Here is a 23,214-nt window from a genome sequence, read left to right as displayed (position 1 = left end):
GGTGGGGCGGTGGGGAGGTCCTCAAAGTGTTCAGGGCCTGATTCAAGAATGGGCATGAGGGGGCAGCCGGAAAGGTGGTGCCAAGGCACTGCTGTCCATCCAGACCTGATCCGTTCACCATTGTGCTTTTGGGCTATGCCAGTTCTCTGCATCCGGCTGTCTTGTTTGGCACTCACTCCTCTTGGGACATGAAGCCCTTTTAATTGCTTTTCTTTCTTGGATTTTGGGCAAGGGATATAGCTGCTTGTGATCCGTGCATATGCACTGTGAGACTTGTTCCACGTTTTGATACTTCTTTTAAAAGTTAAATTAAGAGGAAAGTGCAGGAATGGTGGAGCAGTGTTTTGCAGTCAAAGGGAGCTTTCAGTAGTTAGGGTGAAGCTGGAGGAGTTTATGTGATTCCACAACTAGCATTTCTCAGGTTAAGAGAAACCCTGTCATCACATTTGCACAGTTCTGAGCAGAGAACTTGGAACCGGAACCGGCACTTGGAACCGACTTTCCTCTGTGGGTACTGAGCAAATTCAAAATTACTATTATTATTACATTTTATATACCGCTCTTCCTCCAAGCAGCCCGGAGCGGTGTACTACATACTTAGGTTTCTCCTCACAACACCCCTGTGAAGTGGGTTAAGCTGAGAGACTGGCCCAGAGTCACCCAGCATGTCTCGTGGCTGAATGGGGATTTGAACTCTTGTCTCCCCGGTCCTAGTCCAGCACTCTAGCCACTACACCACGCTGGCTTTCACCATCTTACAGCTGGTGGCAGCTGTAAGATTTCACCAAAAAAATTGAGCTGGTAGCTGGGGGAGGAAAACAGTTGAAAGCTCAAATCCTACAATTTTCTTAATAAAAAGAAGGGTCCCCTTTGTGGGAGTCAGGCCAAGGTGTGGGCCCTCAACCATCTCCTTGGTGCTCCTTTTGTCAGGGTTCCAATTGCCTTTGACTTCCTGGTCCTGAAAGGAAAGTGGAGGAGCTTCCTGAAGTGGTCTGTCGTGGCCTTATTGGTGTTCCTGGTAAGCGGTTTCCTTCGTGCCTTGCTTGCGGACTTCCCCTGGGGGGCATCTGGCCAGCCAGCTTGGGGGATAGAATGTTAGAAAAGGCCTGGCTCCACACAGTCAGTCACATCTAGGTTTAATGTGGGTTGCCAGACATTAGCGTGATTGTTGGAACCCATGCCAAGGTGGTTTATGGCCCAAAATGAATCTGAGATTTTGCACAATCGCGCGAATGTAGGCAGTCCCTATTAACCCTAGATTTGAACGACCGTATAAGCCAGGCTGATATGGACCTTTGGTCTGATCCAGCAGGGCTCCTCTTATGTTCTTGAGAACAGAGGGGAGAGCCAGTGAGAAAGTAGGAATGTTGATTACCCTAGCGGAAGGAGGACTAGACATCATTGGCAGTAAGTGGGCACACCAGGGAGATCTGAACCAGGAATTGCAGGCCAGGGAGCTCAGAAGGCTCTAGGTCAATAACTTAGACCCCGACCGGGGAAATCTGCCAGTGGTGGCTTGTAAGGAGATGCCCAGTGTGAGAAGAAACCTCTGACTCGCTCTGCCCTTCTTGTTGAAGGTGCCCCTGGTGGCAGTCGACAGTTATCACTATGGGAAGGTGGTGATTACTCCCCTCAACATTGTCATATACAACATCTTCACACCGCATGGACCAGATCTTTATGGTGAGTCCATCTGCAGCATGTTGGAGTACGTTGTGGGATGGGGAGGGGTTGACTCATTCACTGAGTTGCCACAAGCAGCTGCACTGCCGTGATGCAAGAGTTTTGCCTCTGCACCCTGGCAAGGGATCCCAGCCCTGCTCTGTACCGACAGCAGCTCTCAGAGAAGGGGAGCCTTTCTGCCTCCTGAATGTGCTCGGCCCATTCACAATACATCTAAGCCAGCGGCTCCTAAGCATAAACCCCCAGATGTTGCTGGACTACCATTTCAACCAGCAGTTTTGGCCAAAGGTGATGGGAGTTGTAGTCTGGTGGGGTGGGAACTTCTGATCTGAAATGCATTTCGGATGATCAGCAGAGCCAGCCATTGAATCAGGTCATTGGTCCATCTAGCCTGGTATTGGTGGCTCAGTACTGGCAGGGGCTGTTGGGTGTCTCAGTTAGAGGTCTCTCCAAAGCTCTGAATGGAAGGCATTGGCATGCATTTTGCTGTGTGGCTTTTAGCTTCCTGAATGTGCCGCCGCATTTTGATCTTTCTCCTTCTGCGGGTCCTTCCTTTCTGTAAAACAAGTCCTGAATACATCACCGTCAGAGCTTGGAGCCTCCTTCCTCGGTCGATGTCTTCTACCTGACCTTTCCACATTCTGTGCGTGAGCATGATCTGGCTCCTCTGTCCTCCGGGGACCAGTGAACTCTGAAGTGTCTTATTCAGAATGACGCTTATGTAACATCGTCATGCGAATAAGAGAGCTGCTTTAATACTCTCTGGCCTGGAAGCACGACAAAGTGCAGAATGCTGTGTACATTTAGACAGGGTCCTGACACTGAGGTGTGCTCTCAAGGACACGTACGTTTGGACAGGTCTCTTTTTCATTCTGGCTGTGGAATGAGTTTCCGTGTGTGTCCCACCTGGCACCTGGTTTTCCACGCAAGCATGGAATCTTATCAAAATCTTTTCAAAAGCAAGCTTCCAGTCCCCACGGCTACCCAGACGTAGTGTTTTCATTAGCGGGTTGCACAATGACATACAGTTCCTCCAAGTGGCCCTCGTCATCTGTGGTGGCTGGTGACCAGGAGAGAGCCTTCTTGACTGTGATTAATATGGAACACCCTCCCCAGAGAAGCTTGCTTGGCACCTGGGCCGTTATCCTTTTTGACAGCAGGCGAGTTCTCCCAGGTCTCTCAAGGGATTTTGTTTTTAGTTGCCAGTTTCAATTGCTGTGATGTTCTGTAATTGTAAAGTGTATTTGGATTTAAATGCAAACCACCTTGGGAAACTTCTGAGCGGCAGTCTATAGATAGAACATAGGAAGTCAGACCCTTAGTCCATCTAGCTCAGGATTGTCTACACTGACTGGCAGCAGTTCTCCAAGATATCAGGCAGGCGTCTCTCCCAGCCTTACCTGGAGATGCTGCCAGGGAGTGAACCTGGGACCTTCTGCATACAAGCATGTGGATACTCTTCTACTGAACTATGGCCCCATCCCTTAAGGGGAATATCTTACAATAGACAGTGCTCACATGCAGCCACCCAGCCCAGTGCAAACCACGTCAGACCCTGCTTAGCAAAGGGAACAATTCATGCTCGTTACCCCATTTGAATACTTTTGTCAACCCCTCCTCTGTGTGGTGTTGGGGGACACAGCTCCCCCCCTTGCTGGCAGTTGCACCTGCCTCTGCCCCTAACAGGTTTGGGAAGGGTCAAGGAAGCCTTGCATGTGTTCCCTGGGCTAGCAGCCCCCCCGCCCTGTAAGATGGCCTGCCCTCGTCCTTTGAGTGCCATACAGCTTAGCCCACAGGAAGAGCACAGCCGTGGGCGCGGGGGAGCAGATTTCCGAGAGGGTGTCAGTTTCGTCGGGCTTTGTGCAGCCAGCTGCTGGCTGAATGTTTCTGAGCTGAGGCAGGGACACAAGCACTTTGGTTCCTCCCGTGCTTTTTATAGCACCGCATACTCAATGCAGCGTTACCCCAGAACTATTCTAATCCCTTGAACTTCCTGCACTCCTGCCAAGCCTTCTAAATCGGGGAAATCTTAGCCAAAAAAGATGAGGGGGCAGAAGAGCTGGCTCTACGGAGCAGCATGAATAACCGCATGTTGGTAGCTGTGTATCTGCGGTGGGTGGGGGGTGTTGCTCTGGCACTGCCGAGAGCCCCAAGACCGTATGCCTTGGGCCCCACACCATTTCACCAGAATTTGTTGCTAGGCAACTGCTGGACATCCCCCCCTCCCCGCCGCGGCGCCACACACACCTAATTTAGGGCTAGAAGCAGTTGCCTCGGTGTTCTCTCTCCACTGCTGCACCCACATTCAGTACCATCGATGCCCCACATCTTCCTACTAAAGCATTAGGGCATCAGTTTTCCTAGGACATCAATTGGCCTTTGGCCATCGTGGATTGGAATGATGGGTGTTGTAGTCTCAACCTCTGGAGACCCAAAGTTGGGAATCCCTATCCTAGTGGGTTGTTGTCTAGGTGGTATTGAAGCTGCTCTATAGAACAGGTGGACTCAAAAGCTTTCCCCAACGTTGCTGCTTTGATTCTTTTCCACAGGGACAGAGTCCTGGTCCTTCTACTTTGTAAATGGCTTTTTAAACTTCAACGTGGCTTTTGCATTGGCACTCCTGGCCTGGCCCTTGACCTCCCTCATGGAAAGTCTGCTGCAGAAGTTTCATGGTGAGTGCCTGCTGTGGCCTTTGCGGAACTTTTTTTGGACTTAGTTGGAGGCTAAGGCCGTGGTTGCAGGAGGAGAGCTTGTTAGTAAACACAACTTGAGTTACTGGACTTGGCAGAACTCTTCCCAATATCCCTGAGTGTGTGCATTTGGAGTATCTATAGAACAGGGAATCTGGTATGCTGAGAATCTCCTCTTACTTCTTTAAAAAAACCCTAAGTTTCTAGTCCTTATGAATGCAGGGCAAACATTGGACCTTCCTAGAAGGGAGGTTTCTGGTGAAATCTTGAAATCTTCAGAAGGAGTTCTGGTGAAATCTTGGAAGCCTGAGTGGGGGCTAAGCAAGCAGGAACTTCCAGTGGTCAGTGAGGCAGGGCAGTTGGTGCCTGCATACGACTTGCTGCCTTGTCTCCCTTGCCTAGTATTGTCGCCTGTTGCGAAAATGCATTAAATTGAAAAGAAAGGTCTATGTTGTTAAAACAAACAGTATGCCTTGCCCAAATAATGCATCTGTGTTCCGTATCCTTGCCATTCCCTCTTTGATTTTTAATTAATTAATTTAATTTAATTTAACGTTTTATATGCCGCCCAAAACCATGTCTCTGGGCAGTTTACAATAACATGGATTAACACAAAATGTTAAAACAACTTGAAATCTAAAACCAACGATAAGTTCTATACGTCTGATTAAAAGACCTAATTCTTGCCATGTAATTCAGGGGCTGCCCTCGCACCAGAGCACTCATCTGTGACCGTTTGGAAAGGTTACAAAAACAGCAAGCATGCCCCACACTCCAAAATCGTGCACTATTGCGCCTCTTCAGGAATGTTTACTTGGATTTTTTAAAATGTTGGTTTCCTTGCTAGCTGTACACAAGCACACATAAATAAACAAGCTGTAACCAGAAGCCCAGATAGGCAGTGGAGTCGATCCTCAAGTTCTTCCCTCGTGTTACAGCTGTGTATAGAAGAGAAGAGAGGAACCACAAAAGAATCCTCAGTCTGGTCTTGGACAGGGTGGGATGATTTTCATCTTACATGGTTATATTAACTAGGACCTCAGCTCCAAGGGATGTGTGTTGTTGTTTCTTCTCCTTCTCCTTCTCCTTCTCCTCCTTCTCCTTCTCCTTCTCCTTCTTCACCACCACAAAGCAAGAATGCATAGATTCAGGGAAATCTTTAATAGTTAAAGCTTAAAAAGTCTGCACACTTACTTAAGAACAAGGATGGACTTGCTGGATCAGGCCATTCTTTCCCAGAAAAGTCCCAGCCACCAGAAAGTGCTGGGTGGTCCACCAGAAAGTGGTCCCAGGTGGACCATGGTCTCTTCTGCCCATCTATAGAAGGACCGTGGTCTCTTCTTTCTGTCTGTAGAAATGATAGCCGGTACTTCCAGGAACATCCACTGGAGTGCACTAAGCGCACATTCTCTGCATAGGGCGTTGCAGAAATCCCAGGAGTGGAGGTTGTTGCAACTCCCCATGTCATGCCTGTTTGCTTAGCAGATTGTGTACCCAAGCAGCAGGGGGTCCCTTCCATCACACGCCTTGCTCTCACAGGTTTGTGAAACGCTGTACAATCTGGAGCTAACATCCTGAACTTTTTCTTTGGGGGGCAGTTCAAACTTTTGACATGTATTGAGCTGCCTCCGCAGCCTTTGCAGATTGTAGTAATTGCTTTTATTGTCAGATAAATGGCTTCCTGCTTCCAATAAATGCGGCAGGTGGGGGCAGGGAAGAGAAGGGAAAGGTTTCTTTCTTCTCACTTTTTTTCTTTTTCAAGAGAGAATGTGCCTGGGAGTTCTTAGCTTAGGCAGCTGCTTCTGTAGGGAAGGTTTTGGAAATGCCCATCCCTGAGCAAGCATAGAGCCAGGATTCAGCCTTGGCTTTGTGCACTTGTGCTCAGCCTCGAGAGCACACGCTCCTCCCTTCCCTGAACATACACGACTCAGAAGAATTCTTGTTCAGATTGCGGTTAGAAACCAGCCAGGATCGGTCGCGCCATCTGATCCAGCCAACCGTGGCTATTCTGACCAACGCTGCAAAAGAAACCGCAACCTGAATCCCACTTCAGGTCTTGCACGCCAAGGGGAGGGCTGGATGGTGTGCCAAGGGGAGGCTTCATCAGGGCTCAGCATGACATCTGAACCGGCCCAATTGTCGTCTTAAACTCCTCCTTTGGATTTCCCCCTTTGGCTGAAGTGCTGCAGCTGCTAGCCGTGCCCAAAGAGTCACCTCTTGCTTCTGCTTTCTACTGGGCCTGTGAGCCTGGAGCTCTTTGTGGGACTTGAGGGCGTGTGCATTGCGCAAGTCAGCTATACACCTGGGCCTGGAATCCCGGGGATTAGGGGTGCTCTCAGGGGCTCCAGCATGCACTGGAGCCCCACACCTGCAGAGCAGTCCTTGATAGGCACCAGAGAGCCCCTGCTTACACCGAACTCTAGGGCCGGGCACCTTAACCCTGGGGCCTGCTTGTGAGCATCAGTGTGAAAGGCAGAGGTCAGCACTCACCAGCTGAGGTGGGGAGCAGGTCGTGGTGTGAGCGGAACCGGTGCCTGCTGGTTCGAAGGTGGAGGGGGGTATCTTTAAGGATAGGGGAGAGTGCTCTTACCCCTCCCGCCGCATTTCCCCCGCTGGTGCTGTCTCTGGCTCTTAAAATGGTCCGGCAGGGCAGCAGCGAACCTCCTTGCCGCCCTGGCGCCTCCTCGGACCGGAAGGGGCCAGAAGGGGCCAGAAGTGCCCAGTGCGCAATGCACATCCCTAGAAGCAGGTTAAGCCCAGGTCTGGAGCAGAAGCAGAGCTGCAGGACAGATGGTGGGAGCTGCACACAGAGGACAGCAGCTAGTTCCCGGGAACGCGAGAGCAGCTGCAAGATGCCAGGCCCCTTGTACTGGGAGCTGGGGTAGCACTCACAGTCGCTTCCCGCAAGGGGTGCACTGCACAAGGCTGTGCATAGAACTGGGCAAGAGCCACACCCCTTTCCTGCCAGCTGCCCTGACTCTCGGGTGGCCCCATGGCTGTTGCTAATCCTCCCCCCGAGTGGGCCCAACTGCAGGTCATTTCTGGCAGCCAGGCGTGCACTACTGTGCCTGTGTTGGAGGGGATTCCCTGGGGAGTTGGTCGGTTCTCGGGGGACCTTGGCTCGTGAGGGTTCTTGGGAGCACAGCTTGTCAGGTGGGGTTGTGGCCATGGAGGGTCCTGTGGGTGCAGTGGCTTCTGTCGGGACGCAGGGTGCTGGTGGCGGTCCTGGGCTTGCGGGGGTGCCCTCGTGACGGTTGCGGGGCAGGTGGTGAGGGTGGGGTCTCTTGCTCAGTGGTGATGGAGGTGCCATTGGGGTGTTCAGCTAATAGAGGCTGCTCCTCTGCTGGAACCGTGGTCTCATATCGGAGCCTCATTCAGTTTTGGGTCTCATCTGAAGAGGACATAGGATTGGCCTTGCTGTCCCGGCCATGGGTCTGTCTAGTCAGCAGCCAGCCAGGTGCCCCTGGGAAGCCCACAAGCTGGGCAAGAGGGCGGTGGCCCCCCCTTACGGCTTTCTCCCCAGCACCTGGCTTTCAGCAGCACTCGGCCTCTGTGCATGAAACCTGTGCCCGGTTCTGCACCAGAGAGCCCCCAAGACTGCCGAATCAAGCAGATGATGAAGCGATGCATCCCAGAGCAGGCTGTAGTGGGGTTCCGAAGGAAATGTGTGGCGGTTGTTCCTGAGGGGGCCCCCCCGACCCCCCAGTCTCAGCCCCCTGTTTGTTTCTTCCAGTTCAGAACTTGGGCCGCCCTTACTGGCTGACGCTCTCGCCCATGTACATCTGGATCCTGATATTCTTCTGCCAGCCTCACAAAGAGGAGAGGTTCCTGTATCCCATCTATCCCCTTATTTGCCTCTGTGGAGCCGTGGGCCTCTCCGCCCTCCAGGTGTGTTGCAGGGTGGGGTTGCCCCTGGGGGTGAGGAGGAAAAAGGGCAGCAGTTTTAAGAACCTGCAACCTCGGCAAAGGCCGTGTCTGCACTGGGCGGGGGTCTCTTGTCGGCTTTCATTGCTCTGATGCACTTGTTAGAGACTGGAGCACTTCCTATAGGAAGCTGCCTTAGGCTGAGTCAGACCCTTGGGCCAAATAGCTCATCATTGCCTACACTGACTGGCAGCAGCTCTCCAGAGTTTCAGGCAGGAGGGGTGGCTTTTTCTTTTTTTTAACCATTTGCTTGGTCAAGTTGCACGAGTAGCTTGATGATTTCAACCCTAATTATTATTAGTCATTATTTCAACCCTGATGATTAATTTCTGTAAGGCAGTAAGTCTCCCCCGAGCTGGGCTCAAGCCAGACCGGGCCTAGCTCTAGTGTGTGCAGAACTGGACTAGACCTGGTTCGGTTTGAGTCCGGTTCTGCTCAAACTGAACCGGGTTTTCCGGTTTTGTGCACACCCCTGGTATCTTTTAACAATTTGCATCCTCATTTTGTCCATGTGAAAATTAGCCAGGCCCTCAAGGGGTTTGCCTTTGTTTTCTTCCTTGAGTCCCAGCAGTGCCCTACATCACTGGAACTGGGAGTTCACAAGGTTGGTGTGGGACTGTGTTGGGGTGGGGTGGGGTGGCAGTTGGGGGCAAACAGGGCCAGCCAGCAAAGCAATATCCCTGCTCTGCTGGGTCTCAGTGGTACTTACGTGCATTTATAAAACCCCAACACAACTTTTCCTGCTCTGGTGTGTTCATCTGGGATTTCAGATGGGTCCAGGCAGATGTCGGAAGCATGAACATGGTTGCTGATTGGCAGGCTTGCCACCTGCCAGGGTACCAATCAGCAACCATGTTAGTGTTCTGACATATCCAAGAGGCTAGATCTTAAGAATTTCCGGGAGTCTTTCACACATGATGTTTTCCCTACAAGAGAGTTTGGGGTGGGGTGAGGTGTGCATACATGTGAAAACAGCATGAGTTGTTTTTTCACAGTTATGCATATCGGAAAGCAGTTGTGCCTTCCACGTGTGTACAACCTTAGCAAAACAAAACAAACTTGTGTGACCACACACACACACACACACACACACACACACACACACACGACCATGCACATGGCTGTGCACCACCTTCCCTGAACCCAAGTAGGAATAATGCCCTATGCAGAGTAGCCATGAGCGGCTTCTTAGGTGAATCCATCTTCTGCCCCCGCAGGTATCAGCATGTTCTCTAGTCAAGTCTGAACAATGACCGTATGTCTTTTTGTTCCCTTTTAGAAATGCTACCACTTTCTGTTCCAGCGGTACCGTCTAGAGCACTACACAGTCTCTTCCAACTGGCTGGCGCTGGGGACCATCTTGGTCTTCGGGCTCCTGTCCCTGTCGCGCTCCGTGGCTTTATTCAGAGGTCGGTACTGGAGAGGCTGTCCTCCTTTTGCTGGGATCTTCCTCAGTGAATCCCTTCCCTAACACACGTCAGAAGCTGCCTGCTTCTCCCTTGTCGCCTGCAGCAATCTCTCAGGCAGCAAAGGGATGAGAAAGGTGGCCTTGGGAGCTGAACCACCCTTGCGGAGCTGATGGTGGTTTAATGCTGGTGGGCTGCGGGGTCAGGTTTTAGCACCTGGGTGTTTGTTTTACCACTTCTTCTTCTCCCCGTCCCCGACTTCTGCTTGTATGTTGATATTCAGGGTATTGCTCCCTACCAAATCACTTTGGGATTAAGTGGGCTGAAAATATATAAAAGCCTTTAATATGTTCTGAACTCCTGGCTCCGGCAGCAGAGCGAAACGGCGCACTTGGCAAAGCAGTATCTCTGTGTTGCTTTTGGAGTTGTGAGGACTGAATGCAGGAGGTGTAAACCTTGTGCCGTATTTTGAGGAGGGGCCCTGGGCTCTATCCCAGTCGTCTTCAGCAAGGCCAGAACGTTTCTCCTAGAGGAGTTGTAGCTCTAGACCAGGGCTGCTCAACTCCGGGCCCCCTTCAGATCTTGGCCTAGAACTCCTATAATCCCTGGCTATTGGCCACTGGCTGGAGATTGTGGGAGTTGTAGTCCAGAAACAGCTGGGGGGCCTAAGTTGAGCTGGCCTGCTCTAGACTCTGATCCCATTATTGTTCAGGAGTATCCTTTTAAGCCCTCCCTTTCCCAAGGAGTTTAGAGCAGTGCATATATCAACTCCACTTCTCTCCCCCCACCCCAATCCCCTCGCGGCTGTAAGGTAGATTCAGCTGAGCAACAGGGACGGGCCTACGGTCCTGCTGAGATTTGAGGGCCAGGTGGGGATTTGAACCCAGAGGTCCCACCTCTCCCTCTGATCCACCACATTGGCTGGGGGGGGGGTCTCCTCATTTTGGCAACTTGTCTTCCCTTGCAGGCTATCATGGGCCTCTTGACCTGTACCCAGAATTCCATAGAATTGCCACGGATCCAACAATCCACACCGTGCCAGAAGGGAGGCCTGTCCACGTTTGTGTAGGGAAGGAATGGTACCGGTTTCCCAGCAGCTTCCTCCTGCCAGAGAAGTAAGCTTCTCGTTGAGACATGTTCGGGGGTGGGGGCTATTCCACGAAGTCCCCCCACATCTGCAGAATACGGGCAGGGGACCACTTCCTTTGGGACTGTAAATCTAAATAATACATATTCTAAATAATCATTCACTTAAGTCTATGAACACTTGCCATCCCATTGAGTCAGTATTGATTAATTTGGGGGGTGGGGGGGGTCCTTTTGACCAAAAAGCAGCCTGGAAATTTTAAATGTATTTAAATCCAGCATTTCTTGGTGCATAACGTCAAGGTTTGGCTATTGATGGGCTGGTTCATAACCTTCCCAGCCGCTTGGAGACTTGCATAAGGAGTGCTGGCAAGCTCCCCTCGGAGTCTCCACAGCTTCAAACTTGGCAGCGTTCCCCACAGAGGCATTTCTGTTGTTGTCAATTCAAGGCCTTAATCACCTCAGGGCACCTAGATTGTAATGTACCTGAAAGGGTTCTTGGTTTGTTTATATATTAAAAAGAGAGAGAACGGGGCTTTACATCCCAGCACGGCCACAAGGGATCCGTGATTAAGGAGAACAAAACAAAAATCACCTCGCCCAAGACAACATCAAAACTGCAGCAGTGTTACAGGAGCCGAGATCAGTTCCCGACTTGGAGGTGATTAGGGTCCCAGTGGCAGCCGACTGCATTGTTACAGCCCTTGAAGCATGTGTTCAGGGGCACGGAGGAGAAGAGGCTGTCCGAGCCCCCTGCCCCATTGCAGCTACTTCTGGCCAAGGGGTTCCGGCCCTTCTGTTGCAGAGACTGCTCCAAGTAATACATGACTTTCAGTGATGCTTCCAGGTGAAGTGTGAATTTAAAAGATTGCTGGCCTGTTCCTTTCCCCTCTCTTCCCTACAATGGCTCTTTTGTTCTGCTGGTGCTTACAGCATGCATGCACGCACACACCCCCTCGTCCCCCCACTTACCTGTGACAGCTGTGGCATTCCAGTTCCTACAAATGTGGCTGCGTCTGGGGTCAAGAATCCAGCGGGGTGTGCTAAAAGACTTGTAATACGAGGAGCTGTTCATGGGGGATGCAGGAGTGTGGAAGCAGGCCCCGAATTCTCTTCTAAGGTTACAATCCGGGTCCTGCAATCAGGTCCTGAGAAAGGTAAAGGACAGTGAGCAGAAGCCACTCCCTAGCTGGCAACCGGAAAGCCCCCGCTGTGTTAACAGCCCTTGCCTTGCTAGATTGCTGGCTCACAAATCTTCTGTTTGTCAGTTCAAAGCACCCTGAGCTTTTGCCGTTTTTTCCTCCCTCTGACTCCTGGCAGTTGGCAGCTTCAGTTCATTCCGTCAGAATTCAGGGGCCAGTTACCAAAACCATTTGCCAGGGGGCCAGTGGCCACACGCATCATTCCAGCGGATATGAATGACCAAAACCGGGAGGAGCCCTCTAGATATGTAAGTGGCACCGTCTCTCTTTGATGCTTGGGTGGCATGTGTCTCCCCTCGAAATAAAGAGGGGTTTTGCAGTATGCCTCTCGCAAACAGCCTTTTATGGGCTGCAGATGAGGAAAGGCAGAGGAGCCTTTAGAAACAAGGCTAGTACCACTGCCCCAAACCTCTTTATTTTAGCCCTGCACTTCCACCAAGTTGCTCAGGGTAGTGTCCGTAGGCCCCCCCCCCACCGCCCCCAGTTATCCGTAAAGCAACCTGAGGCTGGTCCAAGGTACCCCAGTCAGCTGCATGGCTGAGTGGGGGTTAGAACCCGGGTCTCCCTCGCTGCAGCTTGACACTGAGCTCTCCGTCACACCCGCTCTAAGACCAGGCTTTCGGAATTCAGCAGACTGCGTTGACCAGATGGAACAGGTGCTGCCATCCCTCTGCACATCCACCTGGAGATCAGCTCCACGAACTGTGGGGCCTGTTTCTAAGCAGGTGCTAAGCCTCCTGCGGTGCCTCTCTTGCTCGTTACAGCATGCGTCTGAAACGGGGAGGCACCCACGAGACGGGCCCCTCGCCTTTTTACGCTGCGTGTTCAGATACCCACAAGATTCCTGGTGGCTGCTCTGGGGTGGGCAAAGCAGGCAAGACTGCTCTGTGCTTGCAGAGAGAGAGAGACTGAAGATGCTGCGACCCTGCAGAGGAGAGCAGCCTGCCCCAAACGCCCTCCTCTCTTCCTACAGTTTGACATTTCCAAATGCCACTACCTGGTGGACTTGGACACCGCCACGGAAGCGCCAAGGGAGCCCAGGTACGCCGCCAACAAAGATGACTGGATCAGTGTCGCTTACAAGCCATTCCTGGATAGTTCAAGGTAGGAGGCTGGCCCGCTTGGGGGAAGAGTATGGAGGGCAGGTTCTGTCTGTGTGGCGTGGGGTGGGGCAGCTCTGAAGCTGAGCCAGGAGCCTTGCGTCCTGCGGGAGGGAGGGCCTTCCTGCAATAAGCCTGCTCTCTGGTGTCCGGCGCTTGCTTGGGGGAGACAGTTGAACACGCTGCTGCTGGCTGGGAGGGCTGGTTTTGAGTTGCACTCAAAGTTGCTGTATTTGAGGTCAAGAAGGAATCTTTCCCCAACCCCACCTGCTCCTCTTCCCTAAAGAGATTAGTGGGATGCAAGTTTAATCATGTCGTCTCCTCACTCGGTTTGCATTTCCCCATGTCGTCTTCTCCCTGCGCCCCTCCCCAGGCTTACGCTGGCTGCAGTTTTGCTCAGAGCCCACACATCCCAGGGGCATCCCCTCTCTGGGCAGATGTGCCAGCCCCAAGGCACTTGGAGTGGGGGAAGGTGGAGGGTAGCCCTGGGCAATCCACCTCCTCTTCCCTTCCAGCCTCAGGCTGGCAGCCACTTGTCTGGCTTGTCAAGAGTGCTCACCGCCTGTCTGGCTTCCCCAGAACTCCCCACGCTTAAAACAAAAACACTACAGAGAGAGAGAGAGAGGGAGAGCCCGTGCGATCGAAAATTCTTACCTTTTATAAAATAGCTTGATGAGTGGGTGGATGGGAAGCAGGCGCTGTGAGCATTTCCCCAAGGAGTGTGGTGGTGGGAGATGTGTTAATAGGTTACCGGCTTGCCGGAGAACCTCGACTGTCAGCTCCAGGGGGTGACAGAAGGGGGCCGCTTCGTGGTGCTGGCAGCCCAAGGGGCAGCTTCCGAGCTGCCGCTGCCGCCAAGGCTGGACCCAGCTAGCTGCACCCACCATCTAAATACAAGAGAGGACCTGGAATCCGGGTGGAGTGGGGTGGGTCTTCTAGTCCAGCTCCTGACTCAGTCAGGAAACAGCATCTCCGTTTGAAAACCTGAAGGGTAAGGGAGCCTGCCACTGCATGAGGCAAGCTGTTCCACTGCTGAATAGCCCTTCCAGTTAGGACACGTTTCCAAATGTCTCACCTGGACCTGCTTCTTTGTCACTTCAACCCATGGGTTCTGGTTCTTCCCTCAGGAGCAGAGAACGAATTGCTCCCCCCCCCACCCGCCAATTTTACTTTGCATTTATATACTGCTTTTCAGGCGAAGCTCCCAAAGTGGTTTGCAAAAAACGTAAATAAATGACAATATATCAAGCCACACGTTTCCAGGGGCCTTAGACTCGCTTCTTTCTTCTCTCCCCCGCTCAGAGCAAAATGGCCCCTGGTCACTCGGTGGGGGCAGCTGGGGGAGGGAGGAGACGGCCCTTGGGATGTCTGCGCTCTCACGGAGGGGGCCCACAGCCTGCCTTTCTGTCCCCTCTGCAGTCCCCTGGCACCGTGTGAATCAGAACCTCGCCAGACCGGCTGCTGGTTCTGCTCAGACGGGCCTTCCCATGTTCTCAGTGAACATCTTCATTGGTGGCCCCCGGGGGTGGGCAGGGTCACATCCTGCACCCAAGAGAGGCATAGTTTTGTCCTTGGAATTAATGGTGCCAAAGTAATCACTCTCTCTTTCTCTCTCTCTCACACACACACACACACGCTTTAAATTCTGCTTCTGAAATCCAGGTTCTCAAATCATGTTTTCGATTTGCTTTTTGTTGAGCAGTTGGGTAGGAAGGCAGTCTTATTCATGCTGGGGTTCTTAGGCAGCTGTGCTGCATATTTGAGTGCTTTGCTTTCCTGCGTTTGAGTGTTGTAAGCCATCTTTTACAGCTCAGGAACGGCCAAACGGATTCCAGCAGTGCCTGCCTCTCTCTCCCCCTGCCCTCGTGCCCCGGCACGAACTAGAGCCTGCAGGCTGGCCATTGGTCAGGTAGAGCTGTGCAGGCTGCCCGCACATGCAGCTCTTGTGAACGCCAGGGCACGGCGGGGGGGAGAGGTGCAGCGGGGGCCGCTGGGAACCAGAAGCAGCTATGCCTTCTCCGCCCCCACCCCCCCGGCTTCTTAGGATGAGCCACCACTGGTGTGAATCATTAAAATAATGAGGGGGCCAGCGGAGCAGCACTGCTGCTGGGGGGTGGGCACTGCCACCCCCTGCCCAGAGTTCGCTTTCTCCTTCCCGCAGCAGCCCCCCCCCCCTGCTGCTCTTGGAAACTAATGACCCCGGCTGCTCAATTGGTGCTTGCTGAACCGGAGGCTTCTGGGACACAGAGTCTCCCATTGACGTCAGCAGGAGCCGCTGTGACTCTCCGCTGGCTCTGAGAAATGGTGCTGCTAATTGAATTAGAGAGCACTCGGAGCCATCGACTAATTATGCTACTCAGGCAGCAGCTTTGTCCGGGCCCATTTAATTCTGCCTTGGCCGAGCCCTCCAGTTCCGGGGGTGGAAGGGGCAAGGGAGGGCTCCTGAGGCGGACCCTCGGCTTTTTCCTTTCCTCTTTGGAGTCCACACTTTAAATTCACCAGAATGCCTAGCACGGAGCCCGGCAGACCTCATGCACAAACCCCCTCCCCGCTACACATACACATGCTTTAACAGCTGAGGCACGCGTCACCCTCACACCTGAGCAGCTTGCTTTCAAAGTGTGGCAGAGTAGGCGTACAGGCAGCTGCCGCCTACTGAGTCAGAGCCTTGGTCCCGCTAGCTCAGAATGATCTACACTGACTGGCAGCAGCTGCTCAAAGTTTCAAGCAGGAATCCTTCCCAGCCTTGCTTGGAGATGCTGCCCGGGTTTTTGCATGCATGCAAGCCGATGCTCGCCTTTCCACTGAACCAGGGATGGCCTGACATTTCCTCCTATTCCTGTTATTGAGACTGGCTGGGGATAATGGGAGTTGTAGTCCAACTTTGGGCACCCAAAGGCCGAGAAGAGAGAGCACCTTCTTCAGCACTATCCCCACCGCACGTTAAGGTCATCTGAGGAGATCCGTCTTCAGTTACCACTAGCATGTCTGGTGGCAACTCAGAGGCAGGCCTTCTCCATAGCCGCTCCTGGGCGGTGGAATGTACTCTGCAGAAATCCATAATCCGAGTTCATTACTGGCCTCCGGGAGAGCCCTTAAAACCTATCTGTCTGGCCTGGCCTTCCAAGGTTTTTAAAACACTGTTTTAAATGCTTTGGTAATGGTTTTATGCTGTTATAGTTTGTGATTAACTGTTAATTGATTTTAGTTGTTTTTATTTTAATGTAGTCCACCCTGAGCCACTTTTGGAAGCATGGTATAGAAATAAAATAAATAAGAACTTTCACAGCCGTAACGTACGTGAGAGAGAGAGAGAGAGATATTTTACAATCAGAGAAGACATGTTCCTTCAGTTTCCAGTAATCCCCACCCCCAGGACTCTGGAGTTCAAGGGGGACCAGAAGTTCTGACCCTCCCGCTTTGACACAAGGCTCCTTGCTGGTTGGGGTTTAAATGTCAGCTCTGACTTCCATGAATGCCAGAGGTCACTGAGCATGCTCAGCCATCCATCAGGCTGTTTATGAAGCTCTCTTTAAAATCTCTTTTTCCCTTCTGTATATGCAAGGGCAGTGTTTACAAACAAAAAGCGAATGCACTCACTGGCTTGATTTTGCAGGTCTTCCAAGTTGTTCCGGGCCTTCTACATCCCTTTCTTGTCTGGCCAGCATACAACCTACGTGAACTATACCATCCTGAAGTCCAGGCGCATGAAGCAAGCCAGGAAAAGAACGGGAGGCTAGAGGCTGCTGGGGGACCCCAAGAGAACCAGCGCGCAGTGGCTGGCTTTCTGCTCTAGGTTTCTCAACCCCACCTCTCCACCCCCATTTTTGTAGGTGCGTGTGGGGGATGGCAGAAAGTTCTTGTGTAGGTTTCACGTTTTGGCTGTTTGTTCTGCAAGGTATTAAGGAAGCACAAGCTGCCAGTGCTTGGGGTTCTGTGCTTTTACTTTAAGAAGTTTTGCCAGGCTGCAGTCTGTTGTTCTCTGACTGAGGTTTGTGAAGAATTAGCAAGTCCTGGCTGCAGCCTGTCTGCAGGGTAGCACTTCAGGCCCCCTTGCCTCCCCTGGAGGATTCTTTTTTTTTTTTTTTTAATTTTGAGAGGCCTTCAAAAGAGGAAGCACAGTGTTGCCTGCAGGAATACAAAAAGCCTGATGGGTCGATGGAGATACACAAGGAGGCCCTCCCTCATCTCCTTGGGAATAATTTGCACTTTCCAAAACTGTTAATTACATAATTTAGTGGAATGTGACTTTTGTGTGAATGGGTTTTATTTTAAAAAAAAGAAAAAAGACCTCCATTGTCTTTCAGATGCTACCAAAATACAGGTTTTCAGAAGTTTGTGTTTTTCTTCCGTTGGTTGTGGAAGTGTCTGGCTTTGAAATGTTCTACATTTTGCAAAGATGTGGAGAAAGAGCTCTCCTCTTTTCACTGGAACACCCTCTGCTGTGAAATATGGCTGTGTTTAATTCAGTCTGTACCGCATTATGAGACAATGTCTTAAGTGTTGATTAAAAATTAGGTTGTGTCCTCTTCAAGCACAATTTTATGTAGAGGAGGTAAAGGACATGTGTGCGCACGCACACACCCCACACACACTGCATGTCCTGTCCAGCAGCTGATCTGGCTGCTTTGTCTAGATGAAAAAGAGAACTGTTTACAGCACAAGGAAGACTGAGCAAAGGGGCATTTCATTTCACCATGGGCTAGAGCTGCCATTTAAGTACCCACCAGCAAAAGTGACCAGCTGGCAACAATCATGGAGAGAGGGTACAGCTGGGACCATGAAGAAGTAGAAAGTACTTGTCTTCCTAAAGCTTTGATCATTTTAAAGTTTTGAAATAGAAGTTTGGCTCCAGCTTGGTAGTGGGAAGACGGGTATTTCCTTGTTATGGCCAATTTAAAATCTGAATTTTAGAATTCTGAATCTTGATCTCTCCTAGCACAACTCAATAATACTGTCCAAGCTCTCCTGCTTGTTCCCTTCCTGGCCTCACTCAAGCACAGCTCCCGCCGCAGTCCCCTTGTGACAATGCACACCTCTCCCAAGATGATGCTGGACTACAACTCCCATCATCCCCAGCCACAATGGCCTTTGGGTATTGTGGCTGGGGATGGTGGGAGTTGTAGTCCAGCATCTGGGGCCCCAAGCTCTAACCAGATATCCACAGTGGCCCCAACCCAGAATGTCTGCTTCGCAGCAGAAAACCCAACAGCTGTTAGTGGGTCCTGCTTTTGAAGACTCTGAAACAGTGCTTATTCTTAACCCTCAAGGCCCTTTGAGATGTGCAAGAATTAAGAAAGGGTTTTAAAATGGGCAAAGATGACCTGGAAGCAGAATCACAAACAGGACTGGCATCTCTCTAGCCATTGTCACGAGGGGAGTCATGGGAGGGGTGTACACCATCCTCGAGCCTGAGCCAAGAAGGAAACCAGCAAGAGAGGCTGGACTGGATTACTGGGTTGTGCCAGGAACAGGCAGGGCAATCTGGCAGCCTTTGCCTTCAGAGTTCAGCTCAGTCACCATTTGAGAACGCTTGAGGCTGCCTGGCAGGAACTTGGAATGCAGATTTAATTCGACCAACGGAGGTTTCAGTGCTCAAAACTCTTTAGCAGAGAAAGAGGGTCTCCTGCAGCTAGAGTTGGATTTTACTTTCCTCGTTCTAGGGAAGTGTCTGTGCCGCCCTCTCGGCCTCCTCTTTGCTCAGCCTGGCAGGAAGAGGCTCCCATGAGCTTCGCCCTGCACAAAAAGGCCAAGAGCGCCTGGGAGTTCTGTAAGTCACGACATCGTGAGCCGATGTGCTGGAGTCTCTGGCACTTGCCTGCCAGCTGCTTTATGCAACGCGGTATGAATCACGCCATCAACAAGCTCTGGGCCTATTATTAGATTAGGAAACTGCTGCCTCAGATGAGATTTGGTTATAAATATCAGTGATATTCTGCCACAGCTCGTCTCTGGGGGCTGTTGGCATAAGAGGATCTGTGCTCCCGAGGAATCCCTGCAGCTTCTCCTGAGCCTCAACTAACTCTCCACCTCAAACACAGGACCCATCAGTTGTTAATCACGGTCTGGCAAAACTCTGCTGAACTTGCCGTCAAGAGCGACACAGGGACATTCCAACTAGAGTTTGGGTACGCCCAGGAACGGCTCTGAGCCCTCGGCTCATCTTAAGGAGCCCGCTGGGGTTGCTCTTCTCTCTCCCACCCTGTTTGGAGCTGCGCTACCTGCTGGCCGGCCATTTGTCTGGTAAGAGCTGCATGGTTAACCGCGCAGCTCTGCCTGACAAATGGCTTGCCTGCAGGCAGTGTGGCTACCAGGCAGGGCAGGGGAGAGAAGAGCAACCCCAGCTGCTGCCAGCAAGTGGAGGTTCCTGTATTTCTCTATCACATCAGCTGCCCAAGAATGTTCTAATTTTGGAACCATAGCAGCGTCATTCTCTGCCAGTGGTTTTCCCCATTGACCCTGGTCCACTCACTGGCTTTCTATGCCTCTTGGTCCTCCAACAAGGACCTTCTAATAGGGGGAACTTGGATGTCTTGGGACCTCCCCAGAGGTGCCAACTAGGTCAGCTGAGTGCTGTTGTCAACAGGTGAATTCTGCCCAACATCTGGGATCTGAGAAATCCCAGATGTATTCCCCCAGGATGCCTAGAATCAGCAAGCATGATAACGAAGTAGCAGCAGTACCCATCAGCAAATCTCAATCCAAGCAACATCCCATCAGTACCAAGCAAGACAGGACAGGCGGACTAGGGGCCCTTGGCAAACAATATACCGTATTGCATTGTATTGACTGTTAGGTTGTAAGTGCTTTGGGGCAGGGAGCCACTTTTACTTTATCACGGGGCTTAGTAGCAGCAGTACTAGAATCTGAGCATTTAACATGTCAAGCCACCATTTATGCTGCCTGCAGGGCTAATTATTTATGAGCTCAGGAGAGTGCTCATGCATCCGTCTGGGTTATGGGGCTGGGTCCGTCCCCCCCCCCCAGCAGAACTGCCACATCTCTGCAAATATCTCCCCTCCAGCGGCTGCAGAGTGAGACCCCCCCCTGCACAAACAAGGCTATATTGCTTTGCAATCCCTCCTCCTACCAGTTTCCCTGCTCACACCAACCATTTGAGAAGCCTTTTAATTACTAAAGAGTAACCATGTTGAGGCCAGTTTAAGCAAGCGGCAGAATCACAGCTCTCCCTACACTTTTACTGGATGGCAAAATTCAGGCAGAGATCTGACTGAACCTCTCATGAGGAAAATAAATCAACTTTCTACACGTTGAAAATAGCTCATCAGGAGGAAGGATTCATCTAGCAGCATCCCCGCTGTTTTTCCTATACACACAGCGTACACAAACCTTGGTACTGGGGCACTGGAACACACAAAAATCCACCCTGAAGTGGTACACTCTAGGAAAAGCTTTGCCTAGATGGAGCCTCCATGTACAGAGGCAGTGAGAGAAAATTACTGGGGAGTAATTGGAAGAGAACTGTTATATTTCCTTCATAGCATGCCCTGCTTAGGAACATTAGTACCTGCTTTCTACTGAGTCAGATTATTGCTTCATCCAGCTCAATATCGTCTACACTGGCCAAAGAGATGCCAAACCTGGGACCTCCTGAATACCACTGAGCTATGGCCCCATCCCCTCATGGGAATCTCTTACAGAAGCCACATGTGGTCACCCATCCAAATGCAAACCAAAGTGGTTTGCTTAGCCAAGAGGCTGCCACCAGACCTGCTCTCCTCCAGGTGTGTAGACCCTGCCGTGATGCTGGCTGGGCACAAGGAATGCCACGCAACGTTGCTATTCCTAACAAGCCAGCACCTCCGATGCAGGCTCACACTCTCTTGTTCCAGATCAACCAGTCCGGAACAGTTTGCCACCACCCTGCGGATGGCGACCAAGCAAGAACAGAACAAGCCGGAGAGACTAGGCAGATGGAGCTGCTGGGGCAATCTTCCAGCAAAAGGAGCCACCCGTCAAAACAAGCTCCTGTCAGCAAAAAACATTTTGTGAACAGCTTGCTGAGAAGAGCAAATATTGGTGTCTTGACTGGAGGGAGATTTCCCCACGTCCTCTGCTTTGCTGGCACGCAGGGCCGGCGTCTCCCAGCAGGAAGGCCCAGGGGCCAGGGAGGGAGAGGCTCAGCCCTGCAAGCCAGCAAGCTGAGGTGGGTCCTGAGAGATTACTGGGCTGCCACTCCCATCATCTGGGGAACCTGAGGAGGGCAGCCCTTGCTCTGATCTGCTGCTGTCTGTCGGGATCCAGGGATCCATCCGGGCCCCAAGCCAGAATGCCTGCTACCCAGCAGCAAACCCCCAAAGGTGGTGGGCTTATTCCTAACCCCCCAAGGCCCTTCGAGATGCGTAAGGATTAGGCAAGGGTTTTGAAACGGGCAAAGATGACCTGACAGTAGAACTGCGAAGTGGGGCACGGAGCAGCCAACTTTAGGAATCCCTGCCCTAGAGTCTCTCTGTTTGACAGGGTCTGTCTTGTGGTCAGCCCCATCACTGCAGGTTGTGTCAACCAAGAGAGAGAGAGAGTGAGTGAGTGAGTGAGTGAGAGAGAGAGAGAGAGAGAGTGTGTGTGTGTGTGTGTGTGTGTGTGTGTGTGTGTGTGTGTTGGGGGGGGACTTCCTTGAGGAGGCCAAAAGTAGCATAAACATTGGCTGATAAAAACAGGGATTGTCACCCTTCCTCTGAATTTCCTGATGCTTAATACAGTCGCAAACTGCTCAGCCCACTGCACTGGATCATGGCTAGACTGCAAAACAAGCAAGCAGAGAGCAGAGGAACCTTGCACCGAGTCAGAGCCCGGGCCCCTCTAGCTCAGCGCTGCCTACACGGACGGGCAGCAGCTCTCTCAGGTTCCAGGCAGGAGTCTTTCCCAGCCTTCCCTGGAGAGGCTGCCCGGGGCCTCCTGCAGGCAGCAGGTGCTCTACGTGGCCTCATCCCTTACACTGCCCCCACACGTGGCCTCGGCCGCCCTCACCTTCAGCAGCTTGACCCCTCCGGGGGTGCAACCTGGCAGCCCCCGAGTGGCTTGCAAAACGAGGGGCCGTGACCTGCGCTTCCCTTGGCACCAGGCAACCTGGGAGGGAGCTCAGCGGGCTCTTTCACGGGCCAGTTATTTCGGTAAACAGAAACCGTTGCGTCATTGTGTGCTGCCTTCTGACCAGGCAGCCGGCAGGAATGCAATGAAACTTCTCCAGGGAGTCCGTTGACTCAAAGTTGCTCTTGGCTCTGGCCCAGTTACTGCCTCAGTCAGCAGCCATCAGTCAGGCCTCTGCTTTCCTCAGAACTCCCATCAGAGGGGAGGCAGGCCAGAATAATCCCAGTGCTGCTGCTAGCCCCCTCCCCATTTCACACCCACAGGCAGATTGTAAGGGGTGGGGGGCAGGAGTCCTGCCCTCTTTCTATAAGGTGCAGCTCTGTAGGTTGCAATATCGACTTACATATGCCTGCAGAGCTAATGTCAATTTCCCTGTGATTACAAACACACACACACACGGACCCATCCATCAATGGAACCACCAAGAGGTTAGCCAAGGAAGCTGCCTTCTAGTGTTAAGACTGACCGCAAGGAGGGTTGGTCTAGCTCAGGGCGGCACAACATGGGCCCTGCAGCTACTGCTGGACTACATATCCCATCAGTCTGTCACACAGTGGCCAACGGTCAGGGGTGATGGGAGCTGGAGTCCAGCATCTGCAGGAGGCCCAAAGCTGTGCAGCCCCATATAGGGGAAAGGAGGAACTTGCAGGCATTCTGCCTTTTGCCCGCCCTTAACTGCACAACTCAAATTTGTCCTGCAACGATTCTGCCCGTCCTCCTTCACTGCCCCTCATGTCTATAACACCCTCAGAGTCCTCTCTTGTAGATCACCTCTCCTCAGCTCAAAGCCCACCCTATGTTCTTATCCCCCAAACAAGTGCATCTCCTTACACTCATCCTTTGCTAACTGGGACTCCGTGGCTGTGAAAATGTGGAGGGCAAGTTCCTAGGGGCAGAGACCCATCGTGACAATGCTACTCTTTAAAGAACTATGCTAGTTGATGGTGCTGCACATATTTAGTCATTAACAAAGTAAAAAAAAATCACAAATTGTTTTGGTAACATTTACATTTCT

General features: G+C 51.9%; 1 protein-coding gene across 3 annotated transcripts in view; it reads left to right on the top strand.

Annotated features, from left to right (window-relative positions):
• LOC128333708 (alpha-1,2-mannosyltransferase ALG9-like) overlaps positions 1–17,620 on the top strand; it is a 33,391-nt gene extending 15,771 nt beyond the window's left edge. For all 3 annotated transcript variants that reach the window (XM_053269554.1, XM_053269553.1, XM_053269555.1), the window contains 9 exons: positions 931–1,018; positions 1,578–1,683; positions 4,233–4,355; positions 8,107–8,261; positions 9,577–9,706; positions 10,671–10,818; positions 12,110–12,239; positions 12,965–13,095; positions 16,708–17,620. In XM_053269554.1, coding sequence (XP_053125529.1) covers positions 931–1,018; positions 1,578–1,683; positions 4,233–4,355; positions 8,107–8,261; positions 9,577–9,706; positions 10,671–10,818; positions 12,110–12,239; positions 12,965–13,095; positions 16,708–16,831 — 1,135 coding nt within the window. In that variant the 3' untranslated portion in view covers positions 16,832–17,620. The remainder of the gene's footprint in view (positions 1–930; positions 1,019–1,577; positions 1,684–4,232; positions 4,356–8,106; positions 8,262–9,576; positions 9,707–10,670; positions 10,819–12,109; positions 12,240–12,964; positions 13,096–16,707) is intronic.
• Positions 17,621–23,214: the final 5,594 nt, after the last annotated feature.

This window comes from Hemicordylus capensis, chromosome 8, assembly GCF_027244095.1.
Source record: "Hemicordylus capensis ecotype Gifberg chromosome 8, rHemCap1.1.pri, whole genome shotgun sequence".
Lineage (NCBI taxonomy): Eukaryota > Metazoa > Chordata > Lepidosauria > Squamata > Cordylidae > Hemicordylus > Hemicordylus capensis.
This window is presented reverse-complemented; position numbering and strand designations above follow the sequence as displayed.